Here is a 15,617-nt window from a genome sequence, read left to right as displayed (position 1 = left end):
CTACGGTCAAGCTTCAGCTAGTTTTCTCGCTATACGTTGTTTGGTACAATTAGCAAATGAGATTGAAGATTCCAAGCCAAAGGTTGCAAGAATAATCAAGGAAGACTTTTATGTCGACGATATGCTAACCGGAGCTGATTCTATTCAAGAGGCTCAAGAGATTTGCAGCAATGTATCCAAGGTATTAGAGACCGGTTGTTTTCACCTGAGACAATGGTGTTCCAACAACTCACAAGTTCTAAAGGATGTATCAAATTCTGATTCAGCTTTCGACATTTTAGAGTTTCCAAGCGATGACAATAAGATCAAGACTTTAGGGCTAATATGGTCGTGTTCGAATGATAGTTTATTCTATCATATCAATACAAATTTTTCTAAACAAAAAATCACTAAGAGATCCATTTTATCTTCAATATCAAAAATCTTTGATCCTCTAGGTCTATTAAACCCATGTACTATCATAGGTAAAATCATTATGCAAAACCTATGGTGCAATAAATTATCCTGGGATGACAATCTACCTGAAGAACTCTATTCTAAATGGATCAGCTTGCAAAACGAACTTCCTCTATTGAACAATTTGTCAATATCACGGCATGCTATATTATGCAATCCAACAGAATTGCAGTTGCACGGGTTCTGTGATGCATCAGAACGTGCATGTGGTGCCTGTGTATATATTAGGAGTTCCGATAAAAATGGTAGGGTACAAGTAAGTTTGTTGTGTGCAAAATCCAAGGTTGCACCTGTAAAAACAGTCAGTATTCCTCGTCTAGAGCTTTGCGGTGCCTTGCTATTGGCTCGCCTAGTTGATAAAGTTCAGACTTCCATAAATCTAAAATTTAATCAATATTTTCTTTGGTCCGATTCAACTATAACGCTGGCTTGGGTAAGAACCAGTCCAAATTTACTAAAAACTTTCACAGGTAACCGTGTGTCGGAAATACAATCACTAACGAAAAATTACCAGTGGAAGTATATTTCAACCAAGGAAAATCCAGCAGATTTAATTTCAAGAGGCATGTTTCCCAGTCAAATATTAAATTCTGAAACATGGTGGCATGGTCCATCTTGGATAATTCTAGATTCACAATTTTGGCCCAATGAACAATTCAAAGTAGACCACCTACCAGAGCTAAAAACTCAAACTATTAGCTCAAAATGCACCAGATATTTTGAGCTTTCCGTTTGATCGATTCTCTAATTTCTCTAAGATGTGTAGAGTCACGAGTTACATGTTCAGATTTGTAAATAATTGTGCTAACAGAAATAATCGCAACACCGGTGTTTTGACATTACCGGAGCTAAAGTATTCTCTAAATGCATTGATCAAAGTTAGTCAAAATCAATCATTCTGTAACGAAATTAAAGATTTATCAAACAACAAGTACCTGGCATCAAAGAATAGGTTATGTGGTCTCACTCCATTTCTAGACCGTCAGAATATTTTGCGCGTTGACGGTAGACTCAAGTATTCTGACTACAATTTCAATAAAAAACACCCCATTCTAATTAATGGGAATCATCATTTCACAAAACTATTGTTTCAAGAACAACATCTTATATTACTACACGGTGGTGCTCAGTTACTTCTCAATACTATAAGAGATATTTACTGGCCCACATCCGGTCGCAACTTAGCTCGTGCTACTGTCAGAAAGTGTGTAAGATGCTTTAGATTTAATGCAAAAACCATTCAGCCTATAATGGGAAATCTTCCTAGTGCTAGAGTAATACCTTCTAGTCCATTTACAATAACGGGTGTTGATTATGTAGGTCCATTTCTCATAAAAGACAAAAAAGGTCGTGGATGCAAAACCACTAAATGTTACATAGGTCTTTTCATTTGCTTTAGCACCAAGGCCGTACACCTAGAATTGATTTCAAGTCTCTCATCTGAAGCATTTTTACAAGCCTTACGAAGGTTCGTGTCCCGCAGAGGAAAACCCGTAAAAAAATTATCTGATAATGGAAGCAATTTTATAGGTGCTCAACGAGAATTAGCATCTCTTTTAAATGCACATGAATTAAGAGATAAATTATGGTCACTAACAAATTTCCTAGAAATTGAATGGCAACTTATACCGCCCTATTCACCTCATTTTGGTGGAGTCTGGGAAGCCGAAGTAAAATCATCTAAATTACATCTAAAACGAGTTTTGTCAAAAACTGCGCTTATTTATGAAGAGTGTCAAACTTTAATAATTCAAATAGAGGCAATTTTAAACTCACGTCCTCTTTCTCCTATTAGTCCAGATCCTAATGACCTCAGTCCTTTAACACCTGCTCACTTTCTTATTGGAAAACCAATCATAGCAGTTCCAGACCAAGATCTAACCGATATAAAGGTCACCAGACTAAATCGATACCAGCTTCTCCAGCAGATGTGCCAAAGCTTTTGGGCAAGATGGAAAACCGAGTACATCTCCCAGCTACAAGTCAAGGGACGCTGGAAGAAAAATCAAGAGTCTCTCACAGATGGAGCCTTGGTCCTTATAAAGGACGACAACATCAATCCAACCCATTGGCAGCTAGGCCGAATACTCAGTGTACATCCTGGAAGGGACAACATCAATCGAGTAGCTACAATCAAGACTTCTACTGGCATCATTAAACGTGGATTCAACAAAATATGTCCACTACCTCTAGATGATTGAAAGGAGCCTTTCAAGGTGGGGAGGATGTTCGAGCCATTGTGCAACGCCGCCCCTGATGTGTGCGCCTTTTAATGTATGTTCCTTTTGCCCCTCTGCCATCCCAACGAAGGAAGAAGGAACGCAGTCAACAGTTCATCTAAAGACTTTGAGTGTAGCATACATACAGGTTTTTGTATAATATTTTTATTTCAATATATTCGTCAAATCAAAGTGAAACAATCTCTTAATTCATCTCAACAATTAACATCATTTCCAGATATTATCCTGTAATTACGTTTGTAGAAAAAATATTGTATGATATGCGTGTTAAAAAGTACATTTTTAAGGCACTCATGTGAATTGCAGAACTCGCTATCGCTCATTCTGCAAACTTTCACATGCGTACCTTAAACGTGTACTTTTAACACTTATATCATAAATAACTATTTCTGTTCGTATTTTAATAATAGAAAATTATATTTCAGAAATCTGGTCTTTTCGGAATTATACCTTCTCCTCAAAATTGTTTGCAATTCATTGAAATGAAATAATCATTTGTATAATCCCTTTTTGATCTTAATATCCTTTTAGTGACACCAAACTTTCTCTGCCTGAATTTACAGTTACAGCCATTAAAAAAATAGTGTGTGTACTTTGTACACACGTAAGAAGTTATACTTCTATTTTTATGATTTCAACGAAACAAATATATTTTAAACATTTTAATTGTATTTTTATTTAAATACGTCATTTTTTATGAACTGGAGCGTCCCCGCAATTGCTTTTCTCGTGAGAAATCATATAAACTCGAAAAACCATCGTTTTTCGACAAAAAATTTATACTATCATTTTTTCCATGGGCTCTATAGCCTTTCGAGTTTCTGCTGTATTTTCGTCAAATTTTAAAATCATTAAAAATGGTAAATTCTCGGAAAATAATGTTAATCCGTCATTTTTTGGCGAACTGGAGTTTCCCAGCAATCGTAGAAAATCTAAAAAACGTCAGATTATCTACACAATTTTAATAGAAGTATAACTTCTAACGTGCATACAAAGTACACACACATTCTTTTATTCTATATTAATAAGTCCAAAAATATATATAAAAACTATTTAAAAAGTCAGTACAACTTTTCTTTTTTGTGTGAATTTGATGGCCTTGGCCGAGCCAATTAGCCAGACATTTTGGTATTTTAGAAACAAATTTGATTTTTCAATCAGAGGAATTTTTTCTGTATTTCAAACTCTAAATACATAACAAACTAACATTATTATCTACAATTATTATCTAAATAATACTCTGTTTTGGTTCATTTTTTTTGTAAATTTTTATTCTTTTTTTTTGTATTTTTTGTTGTATTTTGTTTTATATTGTTAATTTGTTTTTTTTATTATTTTTTTTATTGTTATTTTTTATAAATTGTTTTTTTACTACGCTAAGACGTAAACCCGATTCAACCTCGCGGAGGTTTACATCTTCTTAGTTTTTTTTTTCTTTTTTTTTGCTTTTCTTTTTCTCTTTTTTTGTTCTTTTCTTTTTTCAATTATAATATATAATAATTACTTAAATCTACAGGGTTAAAAAAAAATAACAACAAAACAAACATGTTTGTTTTGTTTTAACAAACATGCCTGCTTTGTTTTAACAAAATTTCTTAAATACAGGGTAAGTTTTATTGATACAATCTATATTTACAGTTTTTGATATGTTCGTAAATTGTTTTTAATATATTAATATCTTCAGAAAATATCAAATTGTTCAGGTAGACGGGAAGTGGAATTTTTAATATATTAAGATTATCATAAAATTTGTTTATATTTACTGATTTATGTGAACATTCGAGGAGAATATGTAGTAGATCACCTTCTTCTCCACACTCACAGTTAGGTGACTCTGTGAGACCCAAACTGTACATATGAAGGGGGGTAAGAGCATGATTACATCTCAATCTATTTATAACTCTTATGAAATGGCGATTTGATACAGAATGAAACCATCTTTTTATGGGAATTTCAGGCTGCATTTGTTTGTAATTACTACCAGTTCTCGTGTTTCGATAATACCTTTGCCAATTTTCTTTTTGGTGTCGTCTACTAATAATATCAATATCCGAAATGGGTAGTAAGTTCATGGGAAGTTCTTCGCCTATTTCTAGGGCGGATTTGGATAGCCTGTCTACTATTTCGTTACAGTACAACTATAAACCTGCTTGTTTTACAAAAGTAGCAACATTTATAATGACAGCAGAATTGGCAACGCTGTTATCCTATATCCGTACACTGCCATCTGAATATGACTTCCACTATAGATCCTTTGTAAAAGGTATATTTAAAAGTCCGTAAGTAAGGGTTGCATTACATCACAGAACGTTTTCGGATTAAAAATCCATCATCAGGCAACTCTTTCAACTCCAATGTGAGTTTCAACTCCAATGTGAGGTTTCAATCCTCCTTACATTCCAACCACGTGGGAAGAGCCCTGTGTTGCCCTGAGTAATATCCAGGAATATTTGCAACATCACAAAATTTTATTAAAAATATGTAGTATATAATAATACTTTTCAACATTTAAAGGGTTTTTTTTGGTGGATCAGGCATGCACAGTACTGGCTTTTTTAACACTGATGATGGATTTCTTAATCCGAAAAGGTTCTGTGATGTAATGTAACCCTTAATTAGGGACTTTTAAATGCATATACCTTTTACAATCTAGTATCTTTCTCTATCTAGGATCTAGTATTTTTGAGATTTATGGCATACAGCCAGCTACAGGAATTTTATTTTCCTCGTGGATTAATGTAAATTGAATTTTAAATATCACATTTTTGAACACATTTATGTAATCCATTTGGATTTTTAAGATTTTTGATTAAATTATGCCTACGACTAAGGAGTTTTTTACTTCGATGGAGTTTTTAACTACATGGTCTACAGCCACCTCCCGGCAACTATCGCGTTTTAGAAAATAATTTTACATAGTTATGAGCTGGCCGCTCATGAGCTATGAGTTTAGAGCTGACTGCTCCTGTACAGACAACGTATTTAGTTTAAAACAAATTATAGAAATTATAAATTATATAAAAAACAGCCAGAAACAGAGATGTGCACCTGACATTCGTTGACTTTCAAAAAGTTTATGATAACATACCCTTAAATAAGATGTGGGAAGTTCTACATTCTTCACCAGTAAGCTACACTCTCACCAATGCATTAAAAAATCTATATGCAGGATCACGTTCACGTGTAAAGATAGGAAATTCACTTACTAACAGCTTTCCAGTAACTAAAGGGCTTAGACAAGGATGTTGCGTATCTCCGACCCTGTTTAAAATCTACGTTGCAGCAGCACTTAAAGGTTGGAAGAGGAAAGTAAATGGAATGGGCATCGAGCTAAACAATACATGCCTCTACATGCTCCAGTTCGCGGACGACAAGGTCGTAATAGCAAACGACAGAGAAGACAGAATACATAAGGCGTAAGTTGGTCGAGGAATATTCAAGATGGGGATTGGACGTCAATATAGATAAAACAAAGTACTTATGTGTTGGTTCAGAAGAGAACGATATTCATCTTACTATAGAAAATAATCAAAAAATTAAAGCCTGCCAAAATTATAAATACCTAGGAGTAACATTTGATAAAACTGGAACTGATGACAAAGAAATTGCTTCCAGAATTATACAAGCAAAAAGAGCAATCCAATGTCTCAATAATATTCTTTGGAGTACTCAAATATCGAAAAAGAGAAAATTTAATATCTACGAGACTATGATTAAGAGTAGTTTATTATATGATGCAGAAACTTGGAGGCTTACAGAAAAAAAAAACAAAAACAAAATTGAAGTAGTGGAAATGGATGCAATCAGAAGGTCATTACGTATATCCAGAAGAGAACATATCAGAAATGAAGACAATAAAAATCGAATGGGAATAGAAGGAACGATAATGAAAGATATAGAGAAGACAACTGATCTGGTATGGACACGTAAACAGAATGAATGACGGGAGACTTCCAAAACAATGTCTGGAATGGCAACCTCCTGAACATCGGAAGCGAGGGAGACCGAAAGTTAATTGGACCACCGGCATCCGGAAAGCGATGAGCGCGCGAGACCTCAGGAATGACCTGTGGCAAAATAGGAAGGAATGGAAATTGGGAATCGGACAACGCCGCAAGACGTTCTAAACCGATCATATATATATTTTAGTTATGACAATTTCGATCAGAATATTTTAGTTTTCGGCGTTGTCAGCTACGATTTCATAAAATACTTTTATTATATGAGGCACATAGATATAGTCGATTTGCTAATCTGAGGCTGTGTAGTAATTTTAGTAATTATTTTTTGGCAAGGTTAATTACATTTTGACAAACTAGACGTGGCTGGAAATTACTATACAACCAATCACACGTAATTATAGCCAATAATAAGAATAAACAAACATAAATAACATAAATCTTATGCCCATTAATAATAATTATTTATTTACACTATAATATAAAATATTGATAACAAATGAAAAATTTTTTTATTGTACAAAATAAAATATTTTGGTGAAATAAATTCCACAAAATTTTATGAGTTTATAGAAAGAAGAGTTTTTAAAGAAAAATAATTTATTCTTTTTTTAACGAAAGAGTAAGGTTATTTCAGCTGTTAATAGCGTGAGGTAGGAACTTTTGTGTTGTAGGTTTTCTCCAATGAATCTGTCAAAACGCGTCTCAGTTGAGCGAACCTAATGTTGTTCTGAAGCTATTTTCTTGTGGCATTTTTTGCAATTAACTAGTTTTGATGAGAAATAAGCCACAAGTTTACTAAAAAAATGATTTTATTAACGTTTCGAGGCCAAATCGGGTGTCGTTGTCAAAATACAAAAAATATTAATGAATTAAACAAAAATGTTGTTGCTTAGTAATAAAATTCTTCTAATAATTTATTTGATCTGACTCATTTATATCGGCAATTCAGACATATTATAAATCGGCAATTCAGACATTTTAAAGTAGAAGAGTTTAAAATGATATTGCCAATATTTATGAGTTGCGTTCCTGGGACGACTTTATTGAACGATAGTTCATTCGGTTACATGAAATCAACTCAAACTCAAAAACATCCACATCCGTCACAAATATAAATTTGATTTCATGTAATCGAATGAACTATCTTTCAATAAAGTCGTCCCAGGAACGCAACTCATAAATATTGGCAATATCATTTTTAAAGTCTTCTACTTTAAAATGTATAATATATATCTCTGAATTGCCGATATAAATGAGTCAGATTAAATAAGTTATTAGAAGAATTTTATTACTAAGCAACAACATTTTTGTTTAATTCATTAATATTTTTTGTATTTTGACAACGACACCCGATTTGTGAGTCGAAACGTTAATAAAATCATTTTTTTTAGTAAAATTGTGGCTTATTTGAGCGAACCTAGTTTACCAGCTGTATTCAACGTCAGATAACGGACTTTTCGAGATTATTCTGAATTCTAAAATCAACAGTTGATATTCTTACCTGGTTATGGAGATTATATCTCCTGGTATTAGCTCTGTTGTGGTCAACATTCTCCACTTCCTGCTTCTATATGCTAGTATATTGTAGGGCTTATTGCCCATTTTGCGGATTTCATCCATATTTCTAAGCTGTTGCTGCACTAGGGTGCATTCAAAAAGTACTAACATCACAAGCGTGAACAAAGAATAATACCAGAAGTCATCAAGGCACCAAAGTCCCACACAAAACACTTGGAACACGAAGAAGGGAGCTGTGGCACGTTCGGTGAAAAGTGTTTTGAATTCAGGAACACCCTATAATAAAGGATATGTCATTAAAAAATATTTTTGGTATATTTTTCAGCTTGCAATTCCACCTCCTATGACTAGGATATTATGATTAAAAGGAGTATAAGAAGGAGACTGTTATGGTTGAAGAATTTAAGGGACTGGTTTAAATGCAGTTCTATCTTCGCAGTAGCGGTAGATAGAGTAAAGATAGTAATGATGATATCCAATCACCGATTGGGAGACGGCACGTAAAGAAGAAGATGACTAGAAGAGCCTACTATTTGGCCATACCGCCCCACCCAAAATAGAAATACATTTTTCAAACTTGATTCACTTTACAGTGACGGCTCGTGACCTTAGAGACAGGGTCGGCAAGGTTTTTTTGTTTCCTCATATAGGTATACCACCAAACTAAAAGGCTACTATCATTACGAAAATCTCTGAGATTTTGCACCAGCTTTCTTATTCTATTTTTGGAATAAATAATGTCAGTTGACTGATTTTGAACAACAATGAATATATTGGGCAAACTCTGTCTTAAAAATATTTAAAAGAATATTAAAAGAGTAATTATTTAATAAAGTTCTCAAACCGATTGCTTCACGGATCGAGGTATCGCCACTTTCAAAATCGTCGCCTTCGATAATAAAATCAAAAACTTCGAAAAGCTGTTCACGAAAATCTGCTACAGATACTAAAACTACCAGAGATAATCTGCTTGGATAAAACTAACCGAGATTTAAAATTTCATCGCGTCTGACAAACTGTTTGCTTTTTTTTCGAAACAAATTTGTTCTAAAGCAGTAGTCCGTCTAGGTGAGCTAAACTGGCAAAAAAATGACGATATTCTTTATTTTTTACACGTATCATGCAAAACTAAATTCATTATATGCGCATAATAGTGAGTAAATAAAGCTTGTGATGCAATAATTTTAACTTTTGCCTGGAGACTGCCCTAGTTTGCCCTACCAATTTATTTTTGATATCAAAAAATTTTAATCTGTTCTTTAAAACACCAAAAATATATTCTGCCTTATTGATTTTATTTACGTCTCTAAAACCTAAAAACCTCTCATAAATATTACCACGTAACGCGTATCGAACAACAACAATTATTGATAATTGTTAATGACATGATAATCAGAAGTTTCATCTACTTCCAGCGAAAAGCAAACGGTTTTTTAAATCTCAGATTCAATATCGTTATTCAAAATGTAACTATTTGATTATATTTTATGTATTAGTTCATTCTGTATTACGAATACACTTCGAATCAGAAAGTAAATATTTCTAAAACAATTTTATTAATTCTCTATAATTACTTTGATTTTTAACAAATGCTTCGATCCATCGTTTCCACTAAATGATAATTCCTGATAACTTAAAAAAATTACAATATCAATTAACCGACGTAAAACGGCGTGATTATTTTTGACAATTTCTGCCGATGCTTCCAAATGAAACACCGACCGGCAGATTTAAATGTGCCGTACCTGCCGCTTAATGCCTACGCAGGAATGTATGTTCGCTTGCTAATCGACTTATTTCGTTGAGTTTTACGTGTAAATCGTCAAGCTACGGATGAGTTGGGGTCGGCTAGCCGAAAAGTCAGATGAATGGCTCGGAGAAAACCATGAATAAAATTTAGTCTGTATTATCTGACAGATTTTTTTACTTCACAGATACAAATATTAAAAAATCTATATCTATAAATGTGTGGGTCGGCACTGCCGACCCTGATCGGCCGCCACTGTTCACTTATTGCCAAGATCTTTGCCCAGATCTTTCTGCCCAGATTTAGCCATACGGCTCTCTGAGGGGAAATTCACTAATCCCAGCTGACCTTATCAAAAGGATTGAGCTCTGGTGGGCAGTGGCGACTCGTGATTTTTTCAATAGGGGAGGCTATACCTAACTGTAAATTATCTAGACAAATTTGCACTAGCAAAAAAAAACCGCCAAAAAAATCTAATTTAAGGCCCCATTTTTTGACCATTTTTTATTTACATTTTATAATATCATCACAATTCATAATTATTTCATAATATCATATCATTTTAAAAATAGTTAGTATAATTGTAAAAGTGTATTACCAAAGTTTGTGTCGTTTATTTGTTAACAATTCTATCTCTGTAAGTAGATATGCATATCAAAATAAATACAGATTTGAAGTTTTGCAGTCCATACAGGTTGAAGGTGTACATTGATTAAGATACTCAACTGAATTTTTTTAATTCTAAAAGCGGCTTACTCTGCCATTGCAAAAACACGATAAATTACCGATATTTTGCTTTGCATTACAGATATCGGAAAAAGTTATTTAAACAAGTTGTTCCAAATGTTATTCTAATCCCACATACCAAATTTCTTCACAAAATTCGCACTTTTAGTTTTTTTCATTATTTGTAGTCAGGATCCTAAAATCCGCAGAAGAGGCTGCTGGCCGAAAAATCTCACTTGCCCGATCTCCGGGCAGCGTGTGCGTTAAGCGATGTGCAGCTATAAGGAAACCGGGTCTCCTTAAACCATCCTTAACCGCTGCTGGGTTACGCAGTAGGGTGGTGCGAAAAAAGTCAAGTTGATAATTCCGCGTCGCTATAGTGCGGAAAAGTTGCGATTGGTAGTTATAAGAAAAACAACAAAAAAAATATTCAAATCGGACTTTATGAAAATGAAATTTTACCTTTTTTTCAAAAATTTTTATGGACCTTCCGTGTACGTTTTATTTATCGCTATAGTAAGATTTATTTACAATTTGCATGGTTGAGTAATAAAAAAAATAGTTTTGCCCATTTGACGAATATCTTCCGATCGCGCAAGGTCAATCAAAATCTATAAAAATTTGAAATTTTTGATGATTTTGATATATTAAAAAATATTTAGATATCTCATTTTCCTGTTACAATATGAAGTTCTTCGCTTGTTTAGATATTGTACAACAATATTTAAACAACCCAGAACTCAAAACGAATGGGTGGTTGCACTTCTAGCTCCACACGCACCCCCTTCTCTCCAAAGAACCAATGACTGCGTGTTTTTTACATTATTTGCATATACAGGGTGTCCAGAAACTCTACCGACAAACGAAGACAGGAGATTCTTCAGATAATTTTAAGATAATTTAACCCAATTCACTTAGTCCGAAAATGCTTCCTAAGGGAGCTAGAGCTCTTTGAAGATGGCGTCTTGTAATTAGTTTTTCTTAAATACCTCCAGAACGCTTCTATTTAGAAAAACAAAAATTGGTACGCGTATTTATCTACAAGATATAAATCTAATCCATCCATTGCAAATTTCTAGTACCGATCATAGGCGTCTGTTTTGGGTAGGGCAACGGTTATTTTATCGCATAACTTTTTATCTTTAACTTTTATTATGCATTTCTGACACTGGATTATGAAGTTGTGAAGTATTCTAGTACTTAAAGGTACTCTTGTTTTAAATCGGTAGGACACACCGTTTTCTAGAAAAATCGATTTGAAAATTTTTCGCTTTTTAAATAAAAAAAAAAATTCAAAAAAAAACTGCTTAGAAAGACGAAAACTGGTACATTTATTTATATTCCAGAGATAAATCGATTTCATTAATTGCGATTTTCTAGTACTGGTCATAGGCGTCCGTTTTGGGTAGGTCAACAGTTATTTTATAGCATAACTTTTTTGTCTTGAATTTTTGAGCATTTTTTACACTAGATTATTAAATTATGAGGTATTCGAGTACTAAAAGTTACTCTTACTTTATGTTGGTAAAATACTTCGTTTTTTGTTGAAAAGTTCTTTCAATTTTTTTTCAAATTCCAAAAACGAAAAACTTTCAAATCGATTTTTCTAGAAAACGGTGTGTCCTACCGACTTAAAGCAAGAGTACCTTTTAGTACTAGAATACCTCACAATTTAATAATCCGTTGTCAAAAATGCATAAAAGTTAAGGACAAAAAAGTTATGCGATAAAATACCCGTTGCTCTACCCAAAACGGACGCCTATGATCGGTACTAGAAATTTGCAATGGGTGGAATCGATTCATCTCTGAAAAGTAAATATGCATACCAATTTTCGCTTTTCTAAATAGAAGCGATCTGGAGGTATTTAAGAAAAACTAATTTCATGACGCCATCTTCAAAGAGCTCTAGCTCCCGTAAGAAGCATTTTCGGACTAGGTGAATTGGGTTAAATTGTCTTAAAATTATCTGAGGAATCTCCTGTCTTCGTTTGTCGGTAGAGTTTCTGGACACCCTGTATACATTTCTTTTTCATCTATTTGTGTCCAGCTTTTAAACGCCAACTTTGTATTGTGATTTCTTGGAAAAATCTGGCAGCATGTGCCTTGATTTAAGTGTTGTCCCGAATGAATCCACCTCTTGATTGGGGCCCACATACATTAGCATTAGACGATGCTTCCGTGACCAACTTTAGGCACCGCTCGTCAGCTTTCATGTAGCAGGGATAGTTTTGTACATTCCACTCTGGAATGTCGCCCGATGTAACGCAAGAAGGTATATCTTCATTTGAAACTCTTCAAGGAACTGGTGAAAAAGATAGTTTTACAACATTCCAGTCTATTATTTTAGTTAAGTCCTGTGCGTCAAAATTTAAAGTTGTAGGGTGAAAGGAAACACATTAGAAAGCTAGGGCTAAGTAGAGTGTTAAAATCCGGACAGACTAAAGCTAATGGCAAAAGTATTAGAAATTGCATCCCTTTAAATTTTCAAGCACAGGACTACACTGAAATAATAGTCTGGAATGTTACAAATCTTCTCCACTAGTTCTTCGAAGAGTTTCAAATGAAGATATAAGTTCCTGCACTACATCAGGCGACATGCCAGACAGGAATGTACAGTACAAATCTATCCATGCCACACGCAAGCTGTCGAGCGGTGCGTAAAGTTGGTCACGGAAGCATCGTCTAATGTCTAATGTATGTGGGCCCCAACAGAGAGATGGATTCATTCAGGACAACACTTAAATCAAGGCCCATGCTGCCAGATTTTACCAAGAAATCACAATACAAAGTTGGCGTTTAAAAGCTGGACACAAATAGACGAAAAAGAAATATACATATGCAAATAATGTAAAAAACACACACTCATTGGTTCTTTGGAGAGAAGGGTGCGTGTGGAGCTAGAAGTGCAAGCACCCCCTCGTTTTGAGTTCTAGGTTGTTCAAAGATTGTCATACAATATCTAAACAAGCGAAGAACTTTATATTTTAACAGGAAAATGAGATAAATAAATATTTTTTAATTTATCAAAATCATCAAAAATTTCAAATTTTTATAGATTTTGATTGATCTTGCGGGATCGGAAGATATTCGTTAAATGCGCAAAACTATGTTTTTTATTACTCAACCATGCAAACTTTAAATAAATTTTACTATAGCGATAAATAAAACGTACACGGAAGGTCCATAAAATTTTTTGAAAAAGGGTAAAATTTCATTTTTTTCATAATCTTTAGGTCCGTTGCGGGATCGGAAGATAAAGTCCGATTTGAATATTTTTTTTTGTTTTTCTCATAATTACCAATCGCAACTTTTCCGCACTATAGCGATGCAGAATTATCAACTTGAATTTTTTCGCACCACCCTACTACGCAGAGCATTAGCAAGTGAGATTTTCCGGACAGCAGCCTCCTCTGCGATTTTAGGATTCCGACTACAAATAATGAAAAAACTAAAAGTGCGAATTTTGTGCTGAAATTTGTTATGTGGGGTTAGAATATTATTTGGAACAACGTGTTCAAATAACTTTTTGCGATATCTCTAACGCGAAGCAAAATAGCAAAGTAAACAAAACAGTGTAGCGTGTGTAAAAAATTTATGGGGAGGCTAAGCCACTGCTGGTGGGACTCTTCTATGTTATCGAGCCCTAGGTGACTTGATACATCTGAGTATCTCACAAAAATATTGATTTGAAATATTGATTGATCTGAGTCAGGGCCCCCGTAAGGGGTACTGGCGCCTGTGTGCAAAAAAGGATTTTGGCGCCCCTTCAGGCCCCTTGAAGGTAGGTAGGTGATTGAAATAAACCAGAAAACTGAACTTTAGAATGTGAGTTTCACCCCTTCTCGAGGGTGAAAAAATACATTCAAAAAAGTCCGGAATTGGATAAAATGACTAATTTTAAATAACTTTTTTTCTATAAAGATTTTTCTTTGGCCACTACTTTTCAATAGTTTTCAAGTTATTTGCGAGTAAATTTATGTTAATTTTTCAACAAAAAAAAAACAAGTTTTTAGACGGATTTTTGCAAATAACTCAAAAAGTAAGTATTTTACCAAAAAAAATATAGCTTATAAAAAAAAATGGTGTAAGTGTAAGTACCTATATATGAAGTCTGCAGTCCCAGTAGAAGCAGAGTTGTAGCTGATGAAAAGGAGGTTCTTATTCGTCAAATTACAAATCAAATATTTCAACGTAAAATAACCAAAAAATCAAGCACTTATCAGGGAAAACTCATTACAGCTTTTTTAAAGTGTTTAAAAGAAGCTATATTTTTCTAACATCAAAAGTAAGTAAGTTAAAAATAATGTTGGTCCCTTTTTTGGTAAAAAATCATGAAAACCACTCCCTAATTAGCATCCCAAATGAAATTAATCGTTACCGCTTCACCACAAGTTACTTTACTTATGTATTGTTTATATGATCTGAAGTTTAATCGGTTCAAAGTGCTTATTTTTGAAAAGGCTGTAGTTAAACGGGCGAAAGGGCTGAACGAGTCACCAATCATGAGTGTATGCAAAATTTGAACAGCCATATCTTCCAATTTTTGTCTTACAGGAAAACAAAACATCCAAAATATTCAGAAAAGCAAAATCTACATTTTTTACTGCTTGATATTTTTGGTAAAACTAATTAATTTTAAAGTTATTTGAAAAAAGAAATTTTTTCAAGATTGAAAAAAATTACTTTAAAACCAAATTTTTTCAAAAATGTGGCACTTTAAACCGATGAAACTTACATATCATTTTAATAAAGCTTTTCTTAAACATTTTAAAGAAGTTGTAATTAAACATTTTAAAGAGTTTTCCCCGAAAAGTGCTAATTTTTTGGTTATTTCACGTTGAAATATTCGATTTGGAATTTGACGCATAGGAATCTACTTTTCATTAGCTACAAGCTACAACTCTGCTTTCTACTGGGTTTTGCAGACTTCATATATAAATTATTTTTTTCACTTTCTTGTAAGCTTTA

The 15,617-nt window shown here is 33.7% G+C and overlaps 1 protein-coding gene across 1 annotated transcript in view; it reads right to left on the bottom strand.

The window, feature by feature from the left end:
* Positions 1 to 15,617, bottom strand: part of LOC126890813 (endoplasmic reticulum transmembrane helix translocase) — a 214,742-nt gene that overhangs the window by 176,646 nt on the left and 22,479 nt on the right. The window contains exon 4 of the mRNA XM_050660004.1: positions 8,160 to 8,452. Within this exon, the coding sequence (XP_050515961.1) occupies positions 8,160 to 8,452 (293 nt within the window). The remainder of the gene's footprint in view (positions 1 to 8,159; positions 8,453 to 15,617) is intronic.

The sequence above is a fragment of the Diabrotica virgifera genome, chromosome 8 (genome assembly GCF_917563875.1).
Source record: "Diabrotica virgifera virgifera chromosome 8, PGI_DIABVI_V3a".
Taxonomy (NCBI): Eukaryota; Metazoa; Arthropoda; class Insecta; order Coleoptera; family Chrysomelidae; genus Diabrotica; species Diabrotica virgifera.
The sequence above is the reverse complement of the archived record's forward strand: the minus strand, read 5'-3'. Positions and strand labels throughout refer to the sequence as shown.